The sequence below is a fragment of the Gopherus evgoodei genome, chromosome 8, assembly GCF_007399415.2.
Source record: "Gopherus evgoodei ecotype Sinaloan lineage chromosome 8, rGopEvg1_v1.p, whole genome shotgun sequence".
Lineage (NCBI taxonomy): Eukaryota > Metazoa > Chordata > Testudines > Testudinidae > Gopherus > Gopherus evgoodei.
The window spans coordinates 44,959,873-44,986,470 of NC_044329.1; the positions used below are offsets into that span (position 1 = coordinate 44,959,873).

Below are 26,598 nucleotides of genomic sequence, written 5' to 3' on the forward strand. Positions count from 1 at the left end.
AGTAATGCATACTATACACTGCTACTACTATGTCATGAAATAATGTACAAATGAAAAAAAATTTAAATACAATTTCAAAATTCCTAAATGAAATTCTGAAACAAAAATTTTCCTGATTTTTTTTTTTTTAGAATTTCTGTTTTGCAAGAAATTTCAGAAATACTGGGTTTTGTTTCAGTGTGAAACAAACCAAATTTTGGCACATCAAAATTTCCTGTAAAATGGAAAATCGAGTTTTGACCAGCTCTAATGGGTGATATTCTCACAGCCCCAGCCCAAGGGAGGGAAGTACTATTATCAGCTACAATAAGGAGTTTAAGGACTAATGTGATCCTTGGCTGTATACACAGGGGAATATGGAGCAGGAGTAGGGAGGTGGAACTACTTTTGTTTATGGTTTAATCATGTCTGATGCTCATACTTTTAAAATGATGTTGAAAATGTAGGAGAGCTTAGAGAAGAGCCACGAGCATGATTTGAGGTCTTGAACACCTGCCTTACAGAGAGAGACTAACTCTATTTCAGGATTTCTCAAACAGGGGTCACTGCTTGTGTAGGGAAAGCCCCTGGCAGGCCGGGCCAGTGTGTTTACCTGACTCGTGTGCAGGTTCGGCCAATCGTGGCTCCCACTGGCTGCGGATCACTGCTCCGCGCCAGTGGGAGCCGTGATCGGCCGGACCTGTGCACGGGGCAGGTAAACGCATTGGTCCAGCCCGCCAGGGGCTTTCCCTACACAAGCGGCGACCCCTGATTGAGAAACACTGCTCTATTTAGTTTATCCAAGAAAAGGTTCAGAAGTGACTTGATCATGGTCTGTAGGTAGATGTGCAGGGAGAATATTTCAGATGTCAGAGTATTTTAACCTAGCAGACAAACACAGACAAAAACAAATTTTAGGATTTTAGGATTTTAACCTAGCAGACAAAAACAAAGATCCAAGAACTGTTGGCTGAAGCTAGATAAATTCAGACTAGAAATGAGGAGCACATTTTAACAGTGAGGGTAGATAACTATTCCTGTAACTCCTGGAGGGTAGCTACTCTGTCACTTGAACTGTTTAAATCAAGATGGGTGGAACCTTTTTAAAGCAGATGCTCTAGTTTACCCACAAGTTACTGGGCTAGATGGAAGAACCACTGGGTGAAATTCTGTGCTATGCAGGAGGCTCTCAGGTCCCCATTGGCTTTCAGATCTATGTACCCTGAGACACAGTTTGGCTGTGTTACTGAGTGGGGGTCATATGCTCTTTCATGCTGTTCCTTTTGTTGTCATGCCTCCTTGCCTCATCATGGAGGCCGGGCAGGTGGCATTTTCGAAGATGCAGCAGAGCAGATGGCTGTGTAGCAACACTGCTATCTGCAGGAATTGAATAGCAGGTCTCTACCTCTTGAAGCAGGACTCTGTGCAGCTAGAGGTAAAGGCCCATTAACTTGGAGGCAGCAGCAAACTCAGCTGTATACATGGTCTGGCCACTAGAAGGGAACAGACTGTATTAGCTCAGCATTGACTGCTTCTGTTCTCATGGTATTTCAGCAGCCTGGTTTGCCAGCATTGGGGTAGGCACATGTCTCTCTCTGTACAGGTCTGGGTCTTATATGGCAGCACAGGTGGCCACCAAGGGCCGCAAAGGGATGGAAGCAGCAAAGGTTAAGTAGCCACATGAGTGAGGGTAGCATAGCAGTTAGCAGCACTATTTGCTGGCTGGCTTACATCAGCAGACTCTCTTGAGCCAGCCGCAGCCTCAGACGGTACCTGGTGCTGCTCCTTGTACAGGCATACAACATATACCACATTTAGGGTGTACAGCCCTGCACCAATCCCTTCTACAGGCAGGCAATGCTACCCCTTGTTAGGATCTACAGATCTGATTCCTTCTACAGGAGGGAGGCATGGTGAAGAGATTAATACAAGAGAAATGGAGAATGATATGACATGAAACAAATACTGAAATATATTTCTACATTCACCAACAGGGGCTAGCAGCTCCTTAGACCAGGAGCCCATTGCTGGGCTCCCAGGAAGAGAGAAATAGGGGAAGCATGTGTTCACTTCACAGCACACAAGCGGACAAAGCCAGTCCCTGACTGACTCTCAAACGGATTTGCTGTTAACTATCTAACGTTGAGATGAGCTGAGAACCAGGGTGTTTTAAAACTAACCCATCTCAGGTCCTGGCTGAACTACAGAAGACGAGCTTCCAGCTGCCACAGAGCAGAGCTGGTGGGTTAAGAAAAAATATGCTATGGAGCCAGAAAAAATGACTAAATCAGGAACAACAAATCCTTGGCACAGGGCTAGCATCATACCCGCTCCTGGAGGGATGGGCTACTGAATTTGTCCCAGCCTGCCAAGTCCAGGGGCTGTATTTGGACCTGCCTGGGAAGTTTTAATTGTGCCCAGACAGGTAGATATGCAGGCCATTGACCAGAGAGGTTGAAGGGGTCGGGAGGTGCATAAGAGAAGGATGTTTGGGCTGTAGATGGGGAATCTGCCCTGGTAAAGTTCAGGGTATAATGGAATTTGGCCAGAACCATGGGCCTTTTAAAGGTGGCAGTTGATGGAGAACTCTGTTTTACAGCTGCTCCAGGAGCACAGCACCCCAGCACCTGGCACTGGGACAGCGATATCCAGAGTGAAGAGCATTGTCTCCTATTGGCAGGACTGATGATGCTGCGCAACGCTCTGGGTTTCCGTGGATGTCTCTCCTCAAGTTACTCACCTGCCCTGGTCCTGTTTATTATGTCTGAGTAGCTGAGATTGCTGTGCAGAGGGGAGGGCCTGCAAGCTGGTTACAGGATTACCAACACACAGGTACAACATTCCTTAGTAAGCTCAGGTGTGCTGGCCATTGGCAGCATATTCCTAGAGCAACAAGGTAAGAGACTGTAAGATCTGCCGATAATTTCATTTTGCTTGTGGAACCCAGTGTGCAGCTTTGCTTACAGCCATGTGGCCCTGAGATGTGATCCCCTGAGTGTTCATAGCCTAAGGGCTTGTCCACACTTACAATGCTGCAGTGGCACCGTTGTTGCGCTTATCGAAGATACTACCTACGCTGACAAGACAGCTTCTCTATCTCCCCAAGAGGCAGTAGCTGTGTTGATGGGAGAAGCTCTCCCACTGACATAGCACTGTCTACACTGGGGGAATAGGTCGGCATAACTACATTACTCATGGGGGTGGACATCCCGACACAGTTATACTGACGTAAGTTTGTAGTGGCTCAGTGGGGCCATGCTAGTAGTTACATGGGAGACTTTCTGGAACATTAGGTGCTGCAGTAGTGGATGCTTCCCCCTTTGAGTCAGTAGCAAATTAATGCTGCAGCATGGTGCTAAGCCGGTGGTTTTCAGGCCATGGTCCCTGCGCTCTTGGTGATATGCAGTGATATTTCCATGGCAATGGAGAAGCTTGCACATTTGTGATGTGGTAATCCCATTGTCCTAGCCAATTTTGACCCTGTATGCGTCAGGTTGGAAGCCACATTCCCATGACAGCCTCTGCATTTGCTGCATAAAATCCACTCAGGAACTGTTTTTGGTTTAAGTGCAACCCTGATCTAGTTCACTGCTGACACAACAATGTGAGGGGACAGCAAACACCCAAGAGGATAGACACAACTTGTGAAGTGGATAGACACAAGCCTGTTGAGAATCTTTGGGTTAAGTTTAGAGGCGAGAGCAACAAGGGTGATGTCGTGGTGGGCGTGTGCTATAGACCACTGGATCAGAAGGATGAGGTAGACAAGGCTTTCTTTGGACAATTAATTGAAGTTTCCAAATAACAGGCCCTGATTTTAATGGGGGACGTCAATCACCCTGACATCAATGCACTGACGCCTCCATGAGATTTTTGATCCCACACAAGCACAAATATCCAGTAATGACTGTAGTTGCTTCAGTTCAAATACCAGTGAATGTCATTTACAGAGGATTTCAGTACATGGACACTGCACTGTGGAGTAGCTGTAGGCCTTTGATTTCAGCCCACTTATCTAATATCCTAGTGGGTGAGGCCCTGAACACAGCTGAGTGCCCTTAACTCCCAGTGACATCGGTGTGCTCTCACAGGAGGCACGCAGGTGCAGCATGATGCAGACCCATGTCCCTAAAGCCCTATCATTTTGCTGTCTCCTTGAATCCCTTCCCCAGCTCCTTGTCTCTTTCTCAGAGGCCTGTAGAGCCAATGGCAGTGGATATCTTTGAGTTTGGAGAACCTAGAAACATCTGGGATAATCTTATCTTTTGTTTACAGGTAGCCTTGAAAATATGGAGTGATGAGCAAATAGCTTAAGGCTAGAAGGAACCATTAGCATCATCTAGTTTGGCCATGTAAAGCAGGCCAGAGAACCTCAGCCAGTGATTCCTTCATCTGACCCATAACCTATGGTTACACTAGAACATGTTATAACCAGCCTTGCTGCTGGCTCCTTCCTGTATCTTTCAAACTCCAAATCAAGACTCAGTGTCTTTGCATCTATTTGGCAACATTCTGCACCTTTGCCATGTACTTCACAACGTTCCTGTGATTTGATGTTACACAGACACCACAATGATGGCAGCATAACTATGAATGGATTCATTTACTATGCACCAAGCCCTGCAGAGAATGACAGAACCAACAGGATTATAAAGAGCGAAAGGGGAAACAACAAATGAATTGGCTATAAAACAATATTTACTGAAGACATTTTCAGCACACCAAACATTTTCTTGGCCAAAGTAACCCAGCCACAGAGCGAGGAACAGAACCCAGTGAATAGAACTTCAGTGCATGATCCACTAACACTGTGCTACCCTGCCCACTTAGTATCATCAGTGGGGTTATTATTAACCCAAATGTAGATTGAAAACCAGGGACACCATCTGGAATGAAAACTTGATGCCTTCAGATAATTCTCTGAACAAGTCAACACCCTGCAGTTGCAAGCTGGGTGAGACAGCGATGTCTCTTTCTTACAGGCTGCAATAGGCGCACTGATGTTTCACTGAAATGGCCTGAACGTTCTTCTCAGGGTAACAGTTACAAGGTAACAGATCATTATCTCACTCTCTCTAAAATGAAAGGTGCATCGGGCTCTTTGTTGATGCACATGTGGGAGGAAAACATTATAGAACAAAAGTGCTTACGAAACCAGTGCTCATCAGACACCTGCTAGGGAAAGCACAGAATAATGGGCTGAAAAAGTTCTGAAATTCATTCCCAGCAGCAGAGGCGTAAATGGATGGAAGATAATTTGCTGGAGATAACCTGATCCAGGAAAGCACTCTATGTCTGAAAAAGAGCTGTAATAGACTCAGATTGTATCATCTAAAGAATTATTGAATGTGCAATAAATCAACCAAAATAAACAGGCTGGGATTTTTCATAACGCTTACAGTACTTTGCCTACTTTGGTTTTTATTAGTCTGTATAAGATTGTTATGGCACTTTGAAAAATTACAGGGCAGCAATTCTGAATTTGAAACCAGAGAAGCGTGATCACTTTAAAGTTACTAATTTATGACAGATAAACTTCAAAAGCCAGATCCCTGTTAATGTAAATTGGTGCAGCTCCATTGAAGTCAAAGGTGCAAGGCTGATTAACATGAGCTAAGGACCTAGCTGTTGGATTTCAGATTTGGATGCTGATCCACATATATCTTTATCTCCTGCGTCTGCAGAACTGGGCTGAGAATATTGCATAAACAAGCTTCCTCACAGAGATGGTCAGAAAATATTGGGGGAGGGAGCAGTTTCTAGGGAAATTTTTGACTAAAACTAATTTCTTTTTATGTTTTCATTGACATTTTCTGTGGAAATTTTCAACTTTTTTGGCAAAATAATTTGCCCCAAATCCAAAATATGTCAGTTTTCAGTTTGTTGATTCAATGCTGAAATTGTCCATGGAAAAGCACATGCTTGTCATGAAATTTTTAATTTAATTGAAAACCTAATTTTCTGCCAACAAACAGTTTTGATGGAAAACTTTTGACCAGCCCTTTAGGAGATTTTCAGCATTTTCTGCTCCCTGTCAGGCCAGGTAGATTGTCAGAGATCTTTGTCCTGGTATCTTAATATTCTGCTTCTGCTCCTGTTTAAAACCAGGAAGTTGCAAAGGCAGCTTCAAAAATATAAAATATAGATTTTTTTAAATCAGCTTCTTTGAAACTAAGTGTTCAGGATTTAGGTTCACCTGGCAAAAATGTCCAGAGCGGGTCTGATTCACCAGCTAGGATTCCCTAGAAGAATGAAGTCAGAGCAGGTAGGCTAGCCCATGGCAGAGTCATTATGGCTTTGTGCCTTGTCAGCTGCTTTGCTCCATTAGCTTGGTCAGTTGCAAAGTGAAACTCACAAGATCTCTGGCTTCTTCCAAGATCTGAGGTCTTGTAAATCTGAACTGTGGTCATCACCTATTTTAATGGAGTGCAGCAGCCAGAGTGGAAGGTATAGTCAGGCCATTTGGCTAATATCTTTGCCTGTTTGGTAGAGCATAAGGGTGTCTCTGGAATCTGTGGGCTGGTGCAATAGCTTTTGGTCTAGCAATAACCATGTAGATTTAGTAACCTCTCTGTCACAAGAGACCACAAGTAGAGCTGTTCAAAACTCAGAATTTCTATTCTGTGAGAAATTTCTAAATCTCATCCCGAATCAGAACAAAAAGTCAAAATTTTGCAACTTCCTATGATACAAAATCTCTGAAAAACGTCATTGCAAAATTCTCAAAATTGCCTTGTTGAAAAGTGTTGTTTTGCTCAGGTTGGCATGCTTAATGGCAGCTTTAGATTGTTTAATACTGAAATTATGACATCAAAATGAAGCACTTTGACCTTATGGAAATGAAGCATGTTAATGAATTTTAACAAAAATGTTGATAAAATAAGTCACAAGAATCCTTCCAATTTGTCAAATCTACATTTTCAGGCAGAAAACTGTTCCACTGGAAAATTTTCAGCCAGCTCTAATCATCAGAAACCTCCTTCTAGTTTGGAGACATGGGGGGTAGGGTTTGAGATTTGGGACTGTGTTCAGCAGTACACTCCAGCTACTTGTGCCACTCCAGCGACTCCCAGCAGCTGCACGTGGCTGAACCAATCAGTTACACCCAATTTGCTCTGTGGCAGCACCACAAAGCAGCCAGAAAGCAGCTGTCAATCTGGCTTAGGAGATGGAGTTTTATTTATTGGACATTTATATCGTGAAGAACTGCACTGAACGTGTCCTTAGTTCTCATCTTAAAGAGAGGCTTGCACTGGAACTGGCTTCACTTCTGAGTGAGTGAGTGAAGAATTCAAAGGGAAACTTGCCCTAGTTAAGCCTCCTTGAGCATTTTCAAGGAGCCCACTTAGTCCTCCTGTTGCAGAGACTCAAACCAGCAGAAGGACTGAATTTTGTTTTGCCAGGCTCCGAAAGACCTTAGCCAAGAGGGACTTTGTGCTGTAGCAGGAGCTGTCTTGGACAGCAAAATGAAGAGTATATATTTTTGTCTAAAATGTGACCTATTCTGATTAATTAGTGAAGCCCCTGCTGTCAAAATGCCATGGTTCCCCTTGGTAGGAGCAGGAGGCAGAAAAATGAGGAGGGCGGGATGGACATAAAGAAATATAAGGTTACAGTTATACAGAGCCTCAGGAAAATACTGCATGAAGCAGACAGTGAGAAAAGACTGTTACCTTTTCTGTAACTGGTGTTCTTTGAGATGTGTTACTCATGTCCATTCCATATTAGGTATGTGTGCTTGCCACATGCACCGGTGACAGAAGTTTTTCCCTCAGTAGTATCCTTAGGGGACCAGCTCAGGTGCCTTCTGGAGTGGCACGCACATGCTGCAATATAAGGGGCATGACTGGCTCCCCACACCCTCGGTTCCTTCTTGCTGAAGACTCTGACAGAGAGGAAGGAGGGCGGGTCATGGAATGGACATGAGCAACACATCTTGAAGAATACCAGTTACGGAAAAGGAAACTGTCTTTTCTTCTTTGACTGCTTGCTCATGTCCATTCCATATTAGGTGACTCCCAAACAGTACCCTTGGAGGTAGTTGGAGTTCACGGACGTGTAGATTGCAACACAGCTCTGCCAAACCCACATTGTCTCTGGCCTGCTGAGTGAAGGCATAATGCACCGTGAACATGTGAACCGAACACCACATCGCAGTTCTGCCAATGTCCTGGATGGGAATGTGTGCCAGGAAGGCCACAGAAGATCCCCCAGCTTTGGTCGAGTGGACCCTCATGATCAGCGGTGGTGGGACCTGTGCCAGCTCGTAACAGGTCTGGATGTAGGAGGTGATCGAGTTGGAAATCCTCCTCAAGAACACAGGAAGGCCCTTCATCCTGGTCAAGATGAAGAGATGGGTCAACCTGCGGAAAGGCTTGGTACACTCCAGGTAAAATGCCAAGACCACTCTGACATCCAGGGCATGCAACCTCCTTTCCTCAGTAGTGGTGTGCGGCCTGGGGCAAAACACCAGGAGGAAGTTGTCCTGGTTAACGTGGAAGGAAGACACCACTTTCAGCAGAAAGTCTGGATGTGGTCGCAGCTGAACTTTGTCCTTGTAGAACACTGTATGTGGTGGCTCTGATGTCAGGGTTTTAATCTCTGAGACTCGTCTCTCCAACATTACTGCTACAAGGAAGGCAACCTTCCATGACAGGTGGGAACCAGAGCAGAAGCCCAACGGTTCAAAGGGAGTGCCAGTTGTCAAGGTATGGGTAGATCTGGATACCCTGACACCTGAGGTAAGCGACTACCACCGCCATGCACTTAGTAAACACCCTTAGTGCTGTCGCTAGGCCGAATGGGAGGACCACAAATTGGTAATGGTTGGGTCCCACTGTAAATCATAGGAAGCATCTGTGACCTTGAAAGATTGCTAAGTGAAAATATGCATCCTGCAAATTGAAGTTGGCATACCAGACTCCGAGATCCAGGGAAGGGATGATGGAGGCCAGAGAGACCATGCAAAACTTCAATTTCTTTAGGTATTTGTTGAGGTCTCGCAGGTCCAGGATGGGCCATAGATCACCTTTGAGATTAAAAATTGCTGGGAATAGAACCCCTTGTTCCTGTGATCGTGAGTAACCTCTTCCACCACACCCAACTGCAGCAACCCTGATACCTTCTGCACAAGGAGACTCTAGTGAGAGGGGTCCCTTAAGAGGGATGGGGAAGGGGGTTGGAAAGGAGGGGTAGAAAGAAACTGGAGGATATAACTCTGTGCCACTGTATTGAGGACCCAGCTGTCCAAAGTTACAGTGGTCCATGCAGGGAGGAAAAAAGAAAGGCTGTTGGAGAAAAGCAGGAAAGATGGATCCTGGGTATAGTCCAATAGGTTGCCCTTGGATGCACCCTCAAAACACTCACTTGCCACCTGCTTATTGTGGGTTGAGCCTGCTTGGGTGGAGGGCAGAGGTGGGTGGCACAGGCAGTGCTTGTTAGCCCCGTACTCTTTTTATGGGGTGGCTCCTGCTGGGGTTTGATACCTTGGCCCTGAGATTGCTGTGGTTTGAACTGCTTACAGGCTGGACCGGTGATGTACAGCCCTAGAGTTTTCAGGGTAGTGCGGGAGTCTTTCAGTACATGCAGCTTATTGTCCAGCTGCTCTGGAAACAGGGCCTGGCTGTCGAAGGGGAGGCCCTGCATCAACTGCTGAGCTTCATTTGATAGGCCAGAGAGGAGCAGCCAGGATGCCAACCGCGTGGAGATGGCCGAGGCCATAGTGGGAGTGCGGAGTCCACTGCATCTGAATCTGCTTGCAGGGCTGATCTGGCCGCAGCCATGCCCTCCTTTTCCCAGAATGCCTTCCTGGACCCTTTGGGAAGCAAAACCTTGAACTTGGCCAAAGCCTGCCACAAGTTATAATCATAGTGACCAAGGGTTCCCAGGGGTCAGGCGGCCAGCCACTGGCCTTAGGGCCATAGAGTCGGTTGTGGTGCCGATGATGTTGACAGTATCACCGGTGCTGGGGCTTGTCCCAATGTCAATGACTCCAGCTCAGCACTGGAGTCAGAAGCGGAATGGTCATTGTTAGGTGACCATGATTGGGCGGCAAGGCCGCCCAGAGGAGGGGGCAAATAGGGCAATTTGCCTCAGGCCCCGGGCTCTGCAGGGGCCCCCACGAGAACGGCCGAGTCTCCCGCCCAGCCCAACCCCGTCTCTGCCCCCTCCCGGAGCCTTGGCACAGCGTAGCTCTGGCGGCTCCAAGCCGCATGGTCAGGGGGCAGGGCTGCGAGCTCCAGCGGGGCCTGAGCTCCATCTGCTCGGCTTGGAGCTCGCAGCCCCGCCCCCTGACCATGCGGCTCTGAGCGGGGTGGGGCTCAGACCTGGCCGGAGTCACGCTGCCGCTGTTGAGCGAAGCTCCTGGATGCGCTGAGGCTCCAGGTGACAGGAGAGCTGGGGTGGGGGGGTTGGCTAAGGGGCAGGGAGTCCCGGGGACAGGGAGGGGGCAGAGGCTGGGGGGACAGTCAGGGGACAGGGAATGGGGGGTTGGATTGTGGGCGTTCTGGGGTCTGTCAGGACTCAGCTGGGGGTGGATTGGGGTCAGGGCAGTCAGGACACAGGTCCCATGATGGTGGTTGGGGTGGGTCTCTGGGGGACGGTGAGGGGACAAGGAGCAGGATGGGTTGGGGATTCTGAGAGGGGTGGGTGGGCAGGAAGTGGCGGGGGGTCGGATGGGGACAGGGCCAGGCTGTTTGGGAGGCACAGCCTTCCCTACCCTAAAGCTCATTCAGCAGTTTGAGGCTTGCAGAAGAGCCAAGCTGTTAGCTTTTCCATTTGTGCTATCATCCCTTTCACTTCTCAAATGCCAAATTATAGTCTATATTTAATTTCAGTGCCATAGGGAGATTCATGTCAGGGGAGCATAGCTTCATTTAAAATTAGCCTCTGGGGGAGGAATCACATGAGAAGAGCAATATCCTATACCACCTACCTCCTTTCCAACCCTACCAAGGGAGACCCCCCCTCCCCTACATTCCCTGAGACTCCAGAGGGGTTAATTCAGTGGTTCTCAAACTTTTATACTGGTGACCCCTTTCACATAGCAAACCTCTGAGTATGGACCCCCCCCTTATAAATTAAACACACTTTTTTATATATTTAACACTATTATAAATGCTGGAGGCAAAGCAGGGTTTGAGGTGGAGGCTGACAGCTCGCGACCCCCAGTAATAACCTCGTGACCCCCTGAGGGGTCCTGGCCCCCAGTTTGAGAACCCCTGGTTAATTTAATTTTAGCACCCTGTGTCCATTCACATGCATGTGCTATTTTGAGCATTTCAGTTCTCACAACATAGGCTCACCCCAGATTCTGGAACAACCTCAGATGCTCAGTTCGTGGAGTATGTACATAAGCTATACTAAAGACAAACCCACAGTAACTGTCTCCAGTTTGTGAGGGATCCCATGGAGCCAGCCTCTAGGAAACAGATAAATGCATGGAAGTTAAGTCCATTAATGACTATTAGCCAGGATGGGTAAGGAATGGTGTCCCTAGCCCCTGTTTGTCAGAGGATGGAGATGGATGGCAAGAGGGAGATCACTTGATCTTTACCTGTTAAGTTTACTCCCTCTGGGGAACTTGGCATTGTCCATTGTCGGTAGACAGGATACTGGGCTGGATGGACCTTTGGTTTGACCCAGTATGGCTGTTCTTATGTTCTAACCTAAATGAACCCGAAGTTATGGAGACAGATATGAGTCAAGGAAGCCAGCAGAGTATCAGAAACCTGGAAAAATCTCTGACTGGATGGGCTCAGGCGTTTGGTCACAAGCTGAAGTGGTTCAAAAGTTTTGGATTTTTTTTAAGCAGATTTTTTTTATTGTTTCTTTAAACAATCAAACACAGCAAGCAGCAAATATTTGGCCACAAACTTCTGAAACCCCAAACCATATTCAGGTTTTGGCAGACTAATTTCAGCTTTTCAATTAAAAAAACCACAACAAATTTTGAAGGAAAGCAGATATTGTCCTTGATTTTTTTCTGATTTTTAAAAATCCCTAGTTTTCAATCCAGAAAAAGTTTTGACGGAAAATATTTGTCCAACCATTTTAATGAGCTTTAGTGCTTTTTGCACTATCTGATGCTGAGAACCAGTGATACCTTGTAAACAAGTTTTTTCAAAACTGGGTTTGTGCTGAGATGCAGAAGGTTTATTTTTCCCAGGGCTGCCTGTGGGGGGGGGGAGCAAGTGGGGCAATTTGCGCCAGTCCCCACAGGGGCCCCCAGGAGAATATAGTATTGCAATTTTTTTTTGGAAGGGGCCCCCGAAATTGCTTTGCCCCAGGCCCCCTGAATCCTCTGGGCGGCCCTGTCGGGTGGACCGGTGGCACTTCTCTGTGCAATGCCAGCCGCTACATCTCGAAATAGACATATCCAATCGAGACAAGTTCCTCAAGTGGGACCTCGGGTACCAGTGGCGTTCAGTGTATCAGCACTGGCAATCCGGCGATCTACATCTCACACTGCTTAACTGGTACCGGGATCTAGAGTGGGACCAGGAGCTGGAGCGGGCTTGTCATCAGGAGGATCTCCCTGACCGTGGGGATTCGCATCTCAATGACAGGTGTTGGCAGGTCGATGGCCAGTGGCTCCACTCAAACGATTGTTCGTATGATCGGTGTCAAGATATTGGAGACACAAAGGACCAGTCTTAATGCTCTTGCCAGTGCGTGTGTGTCTCCGTAGGTCTGTGCCAGGTTACCAGTGAGCTGCGCCTCAAATCCCACTGTCAATGCCCAGGGCGCAGAGACTGCAGAGGGCTTTGCTGAGCCTGCCTCCCTTCTTCTGAGGCATGACAGCTCCATGTGGACAAACGCTGGCAGGAAGTTCCCTGCAATGGGGAGTGGTGCCACTGAGCCGCGATACACAAGGGGGTCCCAAGGTGGGTTTATCTGTTGACTGGGGTACTGCTGGAGCCAGTATGGGCATCACTGGTAGTGTCACCGGCAATTGGTGGTGTTGGAAGGACTTCAAATTGATGGAGACCTTCATGAGAGGGATAGCTCAGTGGTTTGAGCATTGGCTTGCTAAACCTGGGGTTGTGAGTTCAGTCCTTCAGGAGGGCCCTTTAGGGAACTGGTGTGGGAGGGGAGAAAAGTGTGGGGATATGTTCTGCTTTCAGGAAGGGATTGGACTAAATGATCTCCTGAGGTCCCTCCCAACCCTGATATTCTATGATTTCACTGGCTGGGATGGGCTAGACCACTCAACCTGAGCTGGGGCCTGCCTCTGTGATAGAGGTGCTAAGCTGCCCAGCATAGGTCTTGGCTCTCTCTTTTTCCTTACAGGAAATGTGAGATCTTCCCTCACAGTCCTCTTCAGCTTCTTGGCTGGATCCAGGAAGAGGGATCAGTGCCAGCTCACAGATTGCGCTGGCAGGGCACTCTACACCAGTGCTGTGGTTCTTGGGGCCAAGTCAGATCTCTGTTCCAGTGCCGGGGTCAGCACTGACTGCATCAGGAGTGCCCTGACACAGATGTCACTCTCCTTTTTTGTCCAACGTTTAAAGGATTTAATATGTGACACTTGTTGCTTATGTGCCCTTCACCCAGTCACCTTAAACAACTACTGTGCGGGTCACTGATGGGCATAGGCTGCTTTCAACAATCACAAGGCTTAAAGCCTGGGGACCGGGACATACCCCATTCCTAGGCTGAGTACCATCTGGGGCTGACTAAATTAGAACTAATGCTAAGGGAACTATGAACTATGTACAATTATTTTACAGGAAAACATTCATAAGAAACACTGAACAATGTGCAATGCTATTCGAAGCAGCAGATGTTCCAGCACCATCACTGGTAGCAAGAAGGAACCAAGGGTGGGAGGAGCTGGCAGTGCCCCTTACACCTCTTGAGCAGGAGTTTGGACTAGATTAGTGGTCCCCAACCTTTTCGTCTGGCAGGTGCCAGATGAAGGACCATGGCTGCAGTCGAGCGTCCACTGAAATGCTGCCGAATTTCGGCGGCATTTTGGCGGCGGCGCCTCTCGATGACATTTGTCGGCTGCAAGCGGCATCATCGAGAAGCGTCACTGCCAAAATGCTGCCAAATTTCAGCGGCATTTTGGCGGATGCTCAACTGCCAGCCAGGACGCGGATGCATTTAGATGCCCCCACGCGCTCCATGGAGACCCCTGGACTAGATGATCTCCTGAGGTCTTTTCCAACCCTAATATTCTATGATTCTATGATACCACAGCATGTGCATGCCAATCCAGAGGGCGCCAGAACCAGTCCCCTGCACATACTACTGAGGGAAAAACTTCCAGCAGCAGTGCATGTGGCGACCACACAGACCTAACATGGAATGGACATGAGCAAGCACTCGAAGAAGAATGGAGACAATCATGAAGTAAAATGGGCACAAAAATAGCCAGAGACTGAGGGCTACCTTCCGTTGCATGGGAATAAGTTAGGGCAGTATTTAGTCCCAAGTGTGACAGTTGGAATTTCACTGAAGGGGAGTTAAATTTGCTAGTGCTCCACACTGAAACTGTGTAAATGGAAATGCCAGGGAAGGGGAAGGAGGTGTGTTCCTGTTGATGTGATGCGAGCCCGTCAGAGGAAGGGAAGGAATCCAGAGATTGTTGTTGCACTTGTTGCATGAAGCACTGATATGTCTAGCTTTGTGCAATGCACAGCAGGGGAGAAGAAATACCTCAGTGTCTGATGGATCTGGACTGTAATTTCATGTGATAGCTGGACTTGGAACTCAACACTTCCTTTGTCATGAACACAAGGACAAAGCCAGCTGCAGCCTTTCATCTGACTTAGTAAATGACACCATGTGGGAATCTGAATCTTCATTTCCAATAATGTCTGAATCAATAGTCTGAGGACTGAGGGCTGGTGCATGTGCTTATGGAGCTTGTAATTCTAGATAAAGTTTGTTTGAGTACAAGTGCATCAATTTAAAATTGTCTTCCCAGTATATGTAACCAAGCCTTTTAGATAAAGCAGCTGTTTGGAGGTAGTTTCCTGCCTGCTGAGAGCTTCAAGCACAAAATGTAAATTGATTTACCTTGACCTTCTTTGACATTTCTTGCCCTGTTTGCTGACTTCTGGAGTTGTTGTGTTGAGCCCAGCTCAGCCCAGCTTCTCTTTCTAACTGACCCTGGGTCAAGTCCAAGTGCTAAAACTGTGAAGTCACATTTATCATTCCCATGGCAACCAACACTGATGTTAAGATGGGCTTGAATCGAAACCTCAGATTTACACACCTACAATGCTTTGGAGCATTCTGATCTGCACTGGCACTTCTCTACTGCACCTTGTCTCTAGAAGAGGATGAACTAAGACCACCTCAATCCTACCCTTTTGCCCCAAATGTTAAGAAAATCTGGATCCAGATCCCAGCTTTGTGGCTCCAGCTAATCTCTTTTAGATGTTACAAGCAAAGGATTATGTAAGAACTACCCTGCAGTTAGGGCTGAGCAGAAGGGGCAGCAGAGATATGTGTTTGGGGACTGTAGAGGAATGATGTTGTTGCTATAATAAATCTTGTTATAAAAGGAGCATAGACAATGACTATCCAAGGGAAACAAGGTGGGGGAGGTAATATCTTTTATTGGACCAACTTCTGAAGGTCTGAAGAAGAGCTCTGTGTAAGCATGAAAGCTTGTCGCTCTCACCAACAGAAGTCAGTCCAATACAAGATAGTCCCTCTTCCCTCCTTGTATCTCCTCGGACCACAATACTGCAAAGCCCTGGGAAAGCCTTGTGAATCAATAGTTTATGGAAAGTTCTTGGGCCAGGTCCTAAACTGATATAAACCAGCATGGTTCCTCTGGCACTATGCCAGACCAGCTGAAATTTCCCCCCTACGCATCCCTTGGAATCTCTCTTTAGCATTAGAGGGGAAGAATGTAAAGGTATTCTGCACAAAGCAGTGAGACCAAAACAAGTGAGAGCAAATTGAAACCAGAACTAAGCTTAACCCAAAGGGGAGACAGTATGTGTGTGACTCCCTGACACCCCCTTATTAACCATTGTCATGTAATTAGGATATGCTTTGCACAAAGTATGCCTTGTGAGGTATCATTCTAAAAGTCTTGATCTGCTGGACATTAATATTTTGTTGGATTATGTGTGTTATCATTGTATGTGAAGTTATGAAGTTTGGCTATGTATGTGTTACTGAAACATGTTGTGAGGCTGAAAACACCCACAAGCAGCCTTTCAGGTACAACAGTAAAAACGCCAAACAATGTTAATGGCTTACTGAGGAAATGCACACAATCACAAGGATTACCCTAGGAACTGTGTACAATAGAAACCTCTCAGAGATAGTACTACACAAGGTTACAGCAAAAGAGTTTTCAGCAAGTGGGAAGAAGATATAAAAGGGAGAAATAACATCATGATGGTACCTCACTCTCCCTACAACAACTCACCTGGAAACACCTTAGGAACAAAGACTGTGTTGGGATTTGGTGGTTCCCAGTGAGACTGATGCTGGGTAGAAATCATGGGACTTCGATCCAGTGTGATCAATTCAATTCAATAAAGCTTTATTCAACATGTGCACAAAGAGAGCCCCGGTACAAAGAATCAGGCAGAGTCCCTCCCGCAAGGAGCCCCTCCCCTTGCTACTTTATAGCACATGGTGCTTATATAACAAGTTATATAAAAACTTACATAACATGAACCTCTAACCAATCAGAGTTAAACAAACTCATATATGGGTTTGTTTATCACATGCTCATAGTGCTCCAGTCCACATGCTGAGCTCACACCCCTCCCTGTGGCCTTCTTCAGAATGTTCCTAGGCTGGTGAGCCACAGCATGCTTCCCTATGCATAAGCACCCTGTAAACCACATTTTATCTAAAATAAACACAACCATACCCTTCAGCTCCCCCATTTGGTTTTGGGGCTAAGAACAATTCTTAGACCCCACTAACACCACTTCCTTGTATTTATTAGGAGCAATAATTAGCTTTATTAACACTTAACTATAATTTTAGGAACAAAATAAACTAATACATAATATTTACAATAAAATAATAAGTCCTCATGCCATTGCGAGAACACAACCCAAATCCATTTCTATTTGTTTTTGTTTTTACAATGGCAAACCCTTTTATCCACTGAATCACTGTAACTGCCCTACCGCTTCTTTCATAATATTTCTTTTAAAAGGCTTAACACAATAGGAAGAACTAGATATTTAAGCAAGGCTTGCCTGCCAAAGTTAACCACTTACATCCACACCAGATAGTGGAGTACCCCCTCACTGCTATGTTATCCATTAAATTACATTCCATGCACCATTAAGTCAGGTCCCAACATTTGAGATAAGGCTTGTCCTGACTTCAGGTTTCCCATACACAAAACCCATCCTCCCAGGATGGAACATTGGTCCCATGGGAAAGCCATATAGTTATCTCCGGCCCTTATGTTACACAGGTGTCTGTGACATGCGAATGGAAGTGAGTGCCCTGGCTGAGCCTCCAGTTCAGAAATTAACACCCCTCCAAGGATGCGATGACCATCTCAACATATCTGTTATCGATAGGGACCACTCCCCTGTCACCATCCAAGGTGAAGACATTCAGTTCTCGAGAACCACAGTTCTCACCCAACATAGCACTTGTGGCACGAGTGAGTCTCCTAGCAGGGCTGCAACTTTCATGTTGAACACCAGAATGTTACCATGCCAGGATAATAACGCAATTTTTCCACATGCCTAGACCAATACTTGCTCAAACATTTTAGTAGTTTTTAATAAATGGCTGAGTACAACAGTGAGGACCTGACCAACCGTTGCTGAGTTAAGGTAATATCTAACTTGATTAGACGTGAACCCCACTCTTACCACAGTAAACTGCCATTCCTGCTACTAACAAATTTTAACCCAGTCCCTAGTATTAGATTTGAGTGATGGCATTTACAACTGATCCAGTGGCTCCTCCCCAGGTAATTACATCAATATTTTAGCTACATCAGCTGCAGTGGCCTTGGCCACTGGGAAAGCTTCTACCCATTTAGTAAAGTGATCCATGATCACCAGAACATATTCTTTCCCTCTGCACCTTGGCAGGGGACCAATGAAATCTATTTGTAACTGCTCGAAGGGCTATGCTGGTCTTTGCTGATGTCGCATTCTCACTTTTACTGTGGGAGCAGAATTACATTGAGCACATGTTACACACCTTCTCACATAATCATGCACGTTTGCATTAAGCTTAGGGTGCCACCAGGTGTTTGACATACGGTGAATCACCCTCCGTGCTCCATCATGTCCCAACATGTGATACACTTGTATCATAGTTCCCATTAGCACATTTGGTTACACTAATGTGTTCCCTGGACCTCTTCAAGTGTTATCATCACACAGTTTGCCCCCATTATCCATCCATAGCCACTTCTCTGCCCTCGGTGCAGCGTGTTGAATGTCCTCTAACTCAAAAAAGTTTGGGGTTTTTATGAGAGGCTGTGTTGCAGCAATTAATTGGGTCTCTTTACTTTCCACTGCTGCTTGTTTAGCTAGTTCTTCTGCCCTTTGGTTCCCCTTGCTATGAGGATCTGTCCCTTTTGTGTGGGCCCTCACTTTTATCACTGCTACTTCGGTAGGCTTCTGCATGGCTGCATGAAGTTTCTGCACTATCCCTCCATTTTGTATTGCAGATCCTGTACTTGTCAGGAATCCTCGATTTACCCACAAGTTAAGGTAATCATGTACAACCCCAAACGTGTATCTAGAATCAGTATATATGCTTATAGCATGACCTTCCGCAGTTTCATATACTGCAATTAATGCCTGCAGTTTTGCTACTTGGGCTGATGCTCCAGGTAAACTGCCATGCGCCACCAGCTGCCCATCTTGAGTACAAATGGCCCATCCTGTGTGTCGCTTGCCGTTGACATAGAAGGAAGAACCATCCACGTATAGGCAAGGGGCATCAGGTATTTCAGTTTCTTTTACCAATGGAAAGTCCATGGGCTCTTCCTTAAGGCAACAATGATGCGGGTGTCCCTCATCTGGGCTAGGAATGAGGGTGGCAGGGTTTAGCGATGATACTTCTTGCAGATGTACTGAAGGCATTAGCAAGCTCGTTTCCCATTGAGTCCATCTTGCCACATGGACTGCCAAAGATTTCTTTCCTGATAAAATAGCAAGGACAACGTGAGGCACAACAATATTTACATCCTGTGCACCAGTAAGTGGTAAGGCCTGATTTAGGGCCATAGAAGCCCCTTCCACTGCCTGGAGGCACGGTGGCATTGCTTGAGGGACAGCATCTAGTTTAGAAGAGTAGTATGCTACTGGGCGCTGTTTATTCTCCATGTTTTTGCGTTAACACTGCTGCCATATGTCCCTCACTGACATGCGTGTACAATGTAAAAGGCATTAATGGATTAGGAAGTCCCAACCCTGGGGCAGTACTTAGCCTCTGTTTCAATGTGGTAAATGCCTGTTCACATTCAAGTGTCCATTCAATTGCATCATGTGGTCCACCAGCACCCTTCAGGAGATTATTAAGGGGCTGGACAATTTTTGAATAATTTGGGATTTGAGTTCGGCAGAAATTGAATAGCCCCAAAACTTTCCTCACTCCTCTTACCGTAATCAGTCATGGACATGCATTAATAGCCTCAATGCGGTCAACAGTTAAACGTTTGTACCCTTGGATATTAGATACCTCAGGTATGATACTTCCTCCTTTGCAATCTGAGCCTTTTTTGCATTACATTTTACCCCACTGTCTGCCAAGTGTTGCAGGATCACTTCTAAGTCTTTCGCGTGCGTTTGGCCATCTGGGGAGGAGATAAGAATATCATCAACATATTGTACAACACAAGAAGCCATGTCTGGCAGCTTTGCTAGCACATCAGCTAAGGCTCTATGAAACAAAGTAGGTGAGTTATGAAAACTCTGGCTTAGGCGAGTAAAGGTATATTGCTTTCCTTTAACAGTAAATGCAAACCAAAATTGACTGTCAGGGTGCACAGGAACAGACCAAAAGCCATTGCTAATGTCCAAGGCTGAAAACACTATGTGATCATCAAAAGCACATAAGCCTCGCTCTATCATCCACTCTTGTACCTTTCCCCAGAAGGGTAGGTTTGGGTTATTAAGCTGCAAAGATGGCAATTCTTTTAACATGCTCAGCAAGTCAGATGGGCTTATAGGAGTGTGCTCTAGGCGACTAACAGTAGCAGGGTCCCCTTCCCCTGGATTAGGATTAGGGACAATGTGCACTCTCACTGGAGCCATGAAACTAGACTGATAGCCCCATGTTCCATATGTAGGGTCCAAAGGTGCTGAGGGACAAGATCTCTTTCCCTGCAAGTCTGCTTCTTTATACTTTTTTGCTTCTGCTTGCAGTTTTTCTATCTCTGCTTCTAACTCTCTTACCCTTCCTTTTAGCATATCACTCTTTCTAACTAGCTGTTCATAATCAACAATTAAACACATACCAGCCATTTTATCCTTCTCTTTACTGTTTTTTAACCTTGTACACCAACAGGCAACATAATAGGGCTGTTTAGTTGGATAGTTAGTCATCATGTGTTGGATATCCTTGTTTCAATGCCTTGTCATACTGAGACAGGACAGATTTTACAGCCAGCAACCTTACATCTACACTGAGGAGATCATGTTCCTCAGATAAATATTGTGGTTTACGCACAAAATCAATTTTGCCTGCCTGTAATGGGGGGTGGTCATCCTTTATTTTAATCATACAGCCAAAATATCTCCACAAGAAAGCTAATAAACTTACAACTACAATAGTTATAAAAGCACTAACTATATACTCTTCATATTGTGGATCATTAAATCCCTTCATCTTTCCAAATTTATAACTACAATTCTGTTTACAGACTAACAATTTATTCCAATAAAACACTCCAGACTGAAATGCTCAATCAGCAGATTAATCCTTTTTCCAATTTATTGATCTGCACAATTACAATGTCCAATTAGGAGATCTGGGCCTGCCAACACATAAGCTAGAGGTACTTATGGCTATACCGGCCCCTACACTAACTGTTGGTCCTTACAGCCTCTTTGATTTCCCACTTCAACAGCACTTGCTTACTACAAAAGGTAAGAGAGTCACCAGTCAAGTCAGAGACACACAACCAAATAAAAAATGAACAATCTCACCCTCTAATTTGATTGTAGGTCGTGATCCTGAAGGATATTTCAAACCCTGCTCACTGCGCCAAGAAACTGTTGAGATTGGGTGGTTCTCAGTGAGTCTGATGCTGGGTAGAAATCATGGGACTTCAATCCAATGTGATTCAATTCAATTCAATACAATAAAGCTTTATTCAGCATGTGCACAAAGAGAGCCCCTGGTACAAAGAATCAGGCAGAGTCCATCCCGCAAGGATCCCATCCCCTTGCTACTTTATAGCACATGGTGCTTATATAACAAGTTATATAACAGCTTACATAACATGAACCTCTAACCAATCAGAGTTAAACAAACCCATATATGGGTTTGTTTATCACATGCTCATAGTGCTCCAGTCCACATGCTGAGCTCACACCCCTCCCCATGGCCTTCTCCAGAATGTTCCTAGGCCGGTGAGCCACAGCATGCTTCCCTATGCTTAAGCACCCTGTAAACCACATTTTATCTAAAATAAACACAAGCTGAAATGGGGGAAGTGATGGTCCCAGGCTAAAGGGATTTCTAGCCTGTGTATGAAAAGCTGGGAAACACAAGCTGCAAAGCAAAGGCAGTTTGTGCCTTAAGAATCTGCCAGCCTGTTTATCACTTGGTGAAGATTTGTTAATTCATATCCTATCTATCTAGTATGTTACGCTCAGTTTGCATTTTTGTTTATTTACTAGGCAATCTGCTTTGATCTGTTTGCTATCACTTATAATCATTTAAAATCAATCTTTTTATAGTTAATAAAGTTATTTTATGTTTTAATCCAAACCAGTGTGCATTTGACTAAGGTGTCTGGGGAAAAGCTCAGCTTGGTTACCACAAGTGTGCATAGTCCTCTTCCGTTGACGGAGAGGTGGACTGGATATTAAATCCATATATTGGCCGGATTTGACCAGGACAGAATGGTACTGCTCTGGGATCCTACACTAGGAGGCATGTAATTGCAGCTCAGTGTGTCCCTACCTGTGTGAATGCTGGTGAAAGTGCAGGCTGGAAGGCTTTGCAGCTTGTCACACCAGCACAGTGTGAAAGGGATCCCAGGCCGGTAGGTCAGAGGGCTCAGTGGTACCCCAGTTCCAGGTGGTACGCCAGGGGGAACCCGACACGGTATAGTCCAGTGGCTATTATGCTGAACTGTGTCTCCTGAAAGCCAGCTTCTGTTCCTGTCACTGACCTGCTGTTCAGTTTAGAGAAAGTCATTTCCCATTCTCTTTGTGTTTATATGATGTGATGTTTTGGGGTCCACTCAGACCCCACTAGCCAGCCCATAACTATAAGATCCAATACTGACTCTCACCAGCCTAGTTACACCTTGCAGGGTGACACCAACACCTGTCCAGTCCCAGGTTTCCTCAAATAGGTCCTTCCCAAATTCTTAATGACCAGACTCTTTGACCGTTCCCCTCTGGTTCATCATTCCCTAACGCATGAAACCAACCCCCCATGTACCAGCTTACTTTGGCACGCACACTCCACATGGTCTGCACACCAGAGACCTGTGTGGGTTAAAAATGAGCACGTTTATTTAATATAAAAGCCACATATTCAAAGATGAAATAGTCAGGGGAAATCAGGCTAAATTGAAGACTAAATAATCCCAGGCTGAGGGAGCTGGGGTTATTTAGTCTGCAGAAGAGTAGAATGAGGGGGGATTTGATAGCTGCTTTCAGCTACCTGAAAGGGGGTTCCAAAGAGAATGGATCTAGACTGTTCTCAGTGGTAGCAGATGACAGAACAAGGAGTAATGGTCTCAAGTTGCAGTGAGGGAGGTTTAGGTTGGATATCAGGAAAAACTTCTTCACTGGGAGGGTGGTGAAGCACTGGAATGGGTTACTTAGGGAAGTGGTGGAATCTCCTTCCTTAGAGGTTTTTAAGATCAGTCTTGACAAAGCCCTGGCTGAGATGATTATTTGGGAATTTGTCCTGCTTTGAGCAGGGGGTTGGACTAGATGACCTCCTGAGGTCCCTTCCAACCCTGATATTCTATGTTTCTATGATAAGCAAACACAGGAAGTTACACGGAGGATAAACATTAAGATGCATCCTCAGGCTTTTCACTTTCAAATTATATAAAATCTCTTTTCTAATAAGAGTTACCTATTGTCATTAAACAGTTTCCCAGCATGCACCCCTCACTATTGGAAGGGTCAGCATTCACTGCCAGCCTCTGCCTCTAGACTCTCCCCCAATTGTGGATGATCTTCAGTTCAAACCCCTTCCATTTTAAGAGGGTTTGCAGCATTGTGGGTTGGTTGGTTTTTCTTCAGTCACTACGGATCTTCGATGTGTGGTAAACTCTCTCCTTTCTTAATTTCCGAAGACCGTGGATTTCTTTTGGATTTCAAGCTATTTCTATTTGTTTTGGTGGTTCCTCATTGTTTTTTTTCTTGTACTGGACAATGGCTAGGTGACTGAAATCAGTGTCCATCTGGTTGGGGAAGCAGTCCTGCTCTGTGTGATTGCTTCACTGTCCTGTTAGGAGGTGATGCTGAAGTTGCACCACAGTTACAATTACAATTTTCTACATAGCTATATACCCACGCACATACATTCAGCACTGTATCCTGTATGCATATCTCATAACTATTACATTCAGTGCATTACAAGCTTTCACAAAAGATCTTACTTGCTAGTATATAGATGTATTTGTTAGCCTAGAATTTTGGGTTTGACTTTTTGTTACTCTCGTAAGCAGAGTCAGGATGAGCTCTACCCTGACATCTGGTGGTGAATTATGGGAAGTGCGGAAAGAATTTCAGGAAGTGTGAAATCTCAGGTATTTGCATGGGCACACCCAGCATAGCCCAAGGCAGCCTGGGATGGTTATTTTGACAGCTCTGGGATCCCCAATTTCTTTGTTATTGGGGCAGGATAAATAAAGTGTTGCCACCTGATTATGTGAATGAGGAACTACGAGACTGCTTTATGACAGAGATGTCTCAATATAAATTAAGTGACACTTGCTAGACAAGGGACATGGGTTCCAAAACCCAGTGAATTGAGAGTGATTGGGGACTGGTGTGTGTGTACCAGATGGTATGGGCCCCTTTTGAGGGCCTGGAACACCAATTGCACATCCTTTTCTCTCCACTGTAAAAAAGTAGAGTTAATTTTGATTCTATTAGGAGTCTGTCTAGAGACTGCTGAGCTGAATTCATGTTGGGCCAATAGTGCACCAGCACCAGGGCTCCCCTACTAAGAGTTGAAATCACTGAGTGCTGTGTTAACTAGTGGGGGAGCCTGAGGACCTATTGTTAAGTGGCTGGCAGAACGGAGCACTTTTCAGCATGTTGGAGCAGCCCATGGAACAGTGAGCAGAGTGAAGTGGTTTGCAGGGACAGCTAGAGGAGTGGCACAGCTGGTGTAGTGGAGCTGATTGTGGTGAAGGCTGCAGCAGAACTCCATGGAGAGGCAGAGCAGTTGGCCCTGGCCCACGTAAGGTGCCCCTTAACACCTTGTGTGGACTCTCCCCCCACCCCATTTCCACTCAGGCTGGGGGGGTAAAACTGCAGATAAACTTTTGAATTCTGGGGTGGCACTGACCAGAGACTTTTGGGTTGTTGGACTTTGGGGTGATTGGGCTTAAGACCCTAAGGGGGAAAGGACATTGCCAAACGTACTTGGAGGTGGGTTTTTGCTTATGGTTTGTGTTATAATCCTGTTTGTGGTGTTTCTCCAATGGGATGCCACATTGTTTCCTTCATTAAAAGGATTTTGCTACACTCAGACTCCGTGCTTGCGAGAGAGGAAGTATTGCCTCCTAGAGGCGCCCAGGGGGGTGTGGTATGTAAGTGTCCCAGGTCACTGGGTGGGGGCTCGAGCCGGTTATGCATTGTGTTATTGAAACGGAATCCCTAGATACTGAACCCAGCCCTTGTTGCTGCCAACTCAGAGCCGCAGAAGGGTTACACTCTTATACTAATATGTGTAAACAAAGGACAAATACACTGTAATGTTGCTTCTGCCGAGTAAGATGGATTTGTTAGTGCAATGGGAATAGATAAAAGCAGTTAAAGTGTTACTCAGAGCACACTTTAAGATTGCTTCAACCCCTATCTCAAGGCAAAATCAAGCAACCAGTCTTGAGGGGCAAAGGTGCTTGGAGGGGAGGTATAAAATACTACAAGACTAAACAAATGCCTGTTCCAGACCGGAGCACAACCTCACTTTTTACTCCTCCCATGGGGGACAAAGGAAATGGGATGAAGACCCAAGATGGAACATGACCCTAAGTTGTAAGGGGTGGGACTATGGGTGTGCATTGCAGGTATAATTATTCCTCCTGAGGTGCAGGGGCCAAGACACTGGGAAACAAGACTCTGGGTATCAGAGTTATGGAACACATGTTTGCTGGAAACTAACCCCAATAAACATCGCATTGTCTACACTTCTGGTCTTCTGCTTTCTGTCTGCATGACAAGAACCAGGGGAGAGGGTGAAGGGAAAGCCCTCTAACATTATTCAATATACACTTACACTAAAATACCATAGATGCAATCAATTGGCTTAACTGCTTATTTTGGGGGGGTTAAAACATATGTTCTCCCCTTGGTGTGTCTGGAGACTGTCACAGATGATAATCTCTTTGGAGCATAGGCTGCCTCTTTACTATGCTGTAATGCAGTGAGTACAATGGGGACTTTAGGTACTGCCCTCCTGTTTGGCAGTGTTTCCTAGTGGATAATGCAGTAGATTATGACTTGGGATATCTGGGTTCTACTTTTGGCCTGCTAGGTGACTTTAGGAAGTCATTTCCACACCCCATGCCTCAGTTTCCCCATCTGCAAAATGGGGATAATGATCCTGACCTGCTTTGTAAACCACTTTGACATCTGCTGGGTATTATTACAAATAAACTTTTATTAAGAGCTGAGTATTATTATGAATAAATTTTAGCATTTTCAATTTGCCTTTTAGAGACACCTCCTTCTCTGTTGTTATCAGTTTAGGCCTCAGTGCTGCAGTTGGGCCTAACATCTCCAACTGCTCCTGGACTGGGGCCTAAGGCAGGGCCGCCCAGGGGAGCAGGGGGGGCAAGAGGGGCAATTTGCCCTGGGCCCTGCAAGGGCCCCCACAAGAATATAGTATTCTATAGTATTACAACTTTTTCTTATGGAAGGGGACCCTGAAATTGCTTTGCCCCAGGCCCCTGAATCCTCTGGGTAGCCCTGGCCTAAGGTTGCAAGTTACAATGGTTTAAAGTGGGAATAGTTCAGTTTTCTTCAGCTGCATGACTTCCTTTTTACAGCATAGGAACTGAAAGCTGGGTTTGGCCATATGTGTCAGTGAAATGCTTGGTGCTGTAGCAATAGTTCTAACTGATAAAATATCTTTGCTAATTGAACAGGAATACTTCCCCCTCTTTCTCTATTTTTCTCTTTAATCTCAAATGCACCAGGCACCTTGGTCCTGTCACATACACTGGGATCCTGCACTCTGTCCCATTTCACCCTCCCAGTGTGAATAATTTCCTTCTGCATTCAG

At 45.8% G+C, this 26,598-nt stretch overlaps 1 protein-coding gene across 2 annotated transcripts; it reads right to left on the reverse strand.

Annotated features, from left to right (window-relative positions):
- Positions 1-17,794: 17,794 nt before the first annotated feature.
- Positions 17,795-21,250, reverse strand: LOC115656858. Of its 2 annotated transcripts, none has more exons than XM_030574052.1 (2): positions 21,096-21,250; positions 17,795-19,741 (listed from the first exon to the last, which is right to left on the reverse strand). In XM_030574052.1, the coding sequence occupies exon 2, from the start codon at positions 19,269-19,271 to the stop codon at positions 18,300-18,302; it is 972 nt and encodes a 323-aa protein (XP_030429912.1). In that variant the 5' UTR covers positions 19,272-19,741; positions 21,096-21,250; the 3' UTR covers positions 17,795-18,299. The 2 variants fall into 2 exon arrangements, with proteins under 2 accessions (XP_030429912.1, XP_030429910.1); XM_030574050.1 differs by having other exon boundaries at positions 17,795-19,087; positions 19,610-21,250.
- Positions 21,251-26,598: the final 5,348 nt, after the last annotated feature.